General features: G+C 35.8%; 1 protein-coding gene across 1 annotated transcript; it reads right to left on the bottom strand.

Annotated features, from left to right (window-relative positions):
* Positions 1-633: 633 nt before the first annotated feature.
* Positions 634-1,058, bottom strand: LOC108142338 (barrier-to-autointegration factor-like). The gene is made up of 2 exons (XM_017266092.2): positions 978-1,058; positions 634-919 (listed from the first exon to the last, which is right to left on the bottom strand). Exons 1-2 carry the CDS (start codon positions 993-995, stop codon positions 665-667), a joined length of 273 nt encoding a protein of 90 aa, XP_017121581.1. The 5' UTR covers positions 996-1,058; the 3' UTR covers positions 634-664.
* Between the last annotated feature and the right edge of the window lie 1,464 nt (positions 1,059-2,522).

A 2,522-nucleotide genomic window follows, 5' to 3' on the forward strand; every position in this document is an offset into this window, starting at 1 on the left:
AATCTTTTGGGGGAGGTGGTCTGAAGAAAATTCCTTTCGAGCGACGCCTCTGCTCGTTTGGGTTTGGTATTGTTGCCCGTCTGTGGATATCAAAATACCATACAAATCGTCAGCTCGTCATTTTTCAGACAGTTTTCTCTTCGATTTATTATTGGGTTTACGCGTGTGTGAGGAAGTAACACGCAAACAGTGCTTTAAGTTCGTATGCAGACAGCACGCGATGCCTAAAAAATGAATTAAGTTGTTTCAAGGGAAATGGTTTTCTCAGCATATTTTTTTCTGATTTTTGAAATTTTTTTTTTTTTAAATTAATTTGTCAAAGGAGTAACTAAGTGTTTGGTGTAAAAACTTTAGACGTTTACTCTAGTATATCCTTACATGCTTCATTAAACAAAGGAATTCCCTAAATTAAACTATTTATTTTAACATGGTTTTACTGAAACAATAACGAATTCAATATTCCAGGAAACCCTATAATTTTTTTTAAATATAGTTTGAGACCGTATTCCGTATCTGTTAATTATTATTATTATAGAACTCTATTATTGTTATTATAGACTCTAACAGGGTCAAATAAAACATAGACTTTAACAATTTCTTGAACTTGTTTAATAATAAATAAATAAATTGAACAGAAACTAAGCTGGAACACAGGAACACAAGCTTATAGGAACGCGTCACACCATTTTAGAAGGCAGTGCCAGCATTCTTGCGCTTGACGGGCATTCGCTTGGCATATTTCAAACATCCAATCGCAGAAGTATTCTTTGTCCATGTCGAAGAGAAGGAACTGCCCCAGGACACTGCTGGCCCTTCCGAAACCGGCATCGGTCAGTTTGTAGCCCAATGTTACGCCGATTCCTGGCAGCTCGGTCACGGGTTTGTCGCGAATTGGTTCGGTGATAAAGTTAATCAGTTTCTGGGAATTCGATATTATAAGTTAGCTGAGCTTTAAAATTATATTTTTGCCTTCTTACTACGTTCCGAGTAGGCATGTCAGCTTTTTTAGAAAATATATTGATGAAAGGTGAAAAACGACTGGAGATTAGCAACTCCGACTTCTATCGTTCAATTTTCCTGAACAATATTTAAACTATCGATTAAACATGTGATGAATGGTTTGTCAACACTTTTTTAGAGCCAATACCATATTAATTTTTATATTTATGGTTGAAAAATGGGCTTACTAGCTTAACCAAAACACTTTGACTTATTGTTGATTTTATTTTTAAAATTGTTTGTAGCAATCACTTGCTAACAAACAAAATAAATAACTATAATAATCAATTAATGCATTCTACGATTGAAAAACTAGTGAGATAATTAATTATTAATTTATTAATTATTCATACATTCATGCCTACAAACCGTATTCCTTAGTCTTAGCTTGGAAAACCAACTTTCGGCAGGCACTGTGCCGTCTTGGCCAACCTGCTTCCCCGATCCCAAATTTTCAGAGACTTGGGGGCGCGCATGTGGGGATTGCTTATTTATGTACATAGTTGTTGGGTGCGTGGTGTACGTGTGTTTGAGAAGCAATTCATTAATGAATTTTAAAATGTTGCTAATCGATCGTTTGCGCCACAATTAATGTCAGCCCGTGGCAATTGGAATGTGTTATGTGAAATTTCATCGGCGGCAACTTGATTCATTCGACCGGGGAAATAAAATAAAAGAGTGGACCGCCCGGCGTGGCTCTCTTTGACCTCTTGACGGGCCTGCAAAAGGGCAAACAAAAAAATAGGATAAACCAGGGATGAAGTTCTCAACATTTTGACCACAATGCAAATTGAGCTAAAGTAGAGCACATCCAGATATTCTGTTTTCTTTGTTCCATATTCGATTCTATTCTTTTGGCTTCAGGCGCATTTCTTTTATATTTCTTTTTTTTTTTTGCCTTTGGGATGTGAAACACTTGGTGCCGCGCTGTCTGCACGAGCGGCTCTGGCAATTATAACAACAGAAATTAGAGCAACAACAATGGGCAGCGGCCGCAATAATTGTAGCAACAACAAACACGGACCACCACTGCATATTTCTTATGAATAGAAAAGAGCCCACCACCAGATGCAAAATGGATAAAATCACAATTAAAGAAAAAAAAGGATATCCACGCAAAACAAAAAATAAAGAAAAATGCAGTAAAGATCAGTGGTATATATTTAAAAACAACTGATCTAATTAAAATAAAAATTAAAATCGCTCTTAGACAAATGTTTTAAAGCACTATCATATATTTTAATAAAGACCTTAGTTTCATATATATTTTAAAAATATTCCAAGTTGAGATCCAACAAAGATGTATATATACATATTTGTTTAAGTGCATGCCGATTTTGGTCTGAGCTTGTGGCCTGTTTGCTGTTTCTCCACGCCTAGCGGGAAAAGTGTTGAGAAAATTAATAAAACAAATGCCAAAGTCAGTGGCAGACACAACGACGGCGATGTGAATTGTTGTAATTTTTAACCAGTTTGCTGAGCAAATATTTTATCAACATATTTTCAGAGACAACACGCAAATG

The sequence above is a fragment of the Drosophila elegans genome, unplaced genomic scaffold (genome assembly GCF_018152505.1).
Source record: "Drosophila elegans isolate 14027-0461.03 unplaced genomic scaffold, ASM1815250v1 contig_208, whole genome shotgun sequence".
Lineage (NCBI taxonomy): Eukaryota > Metazoa > Arthropoda > Insecta > Diptera > Drosophilidae > Drosophila > Drosophila elegans.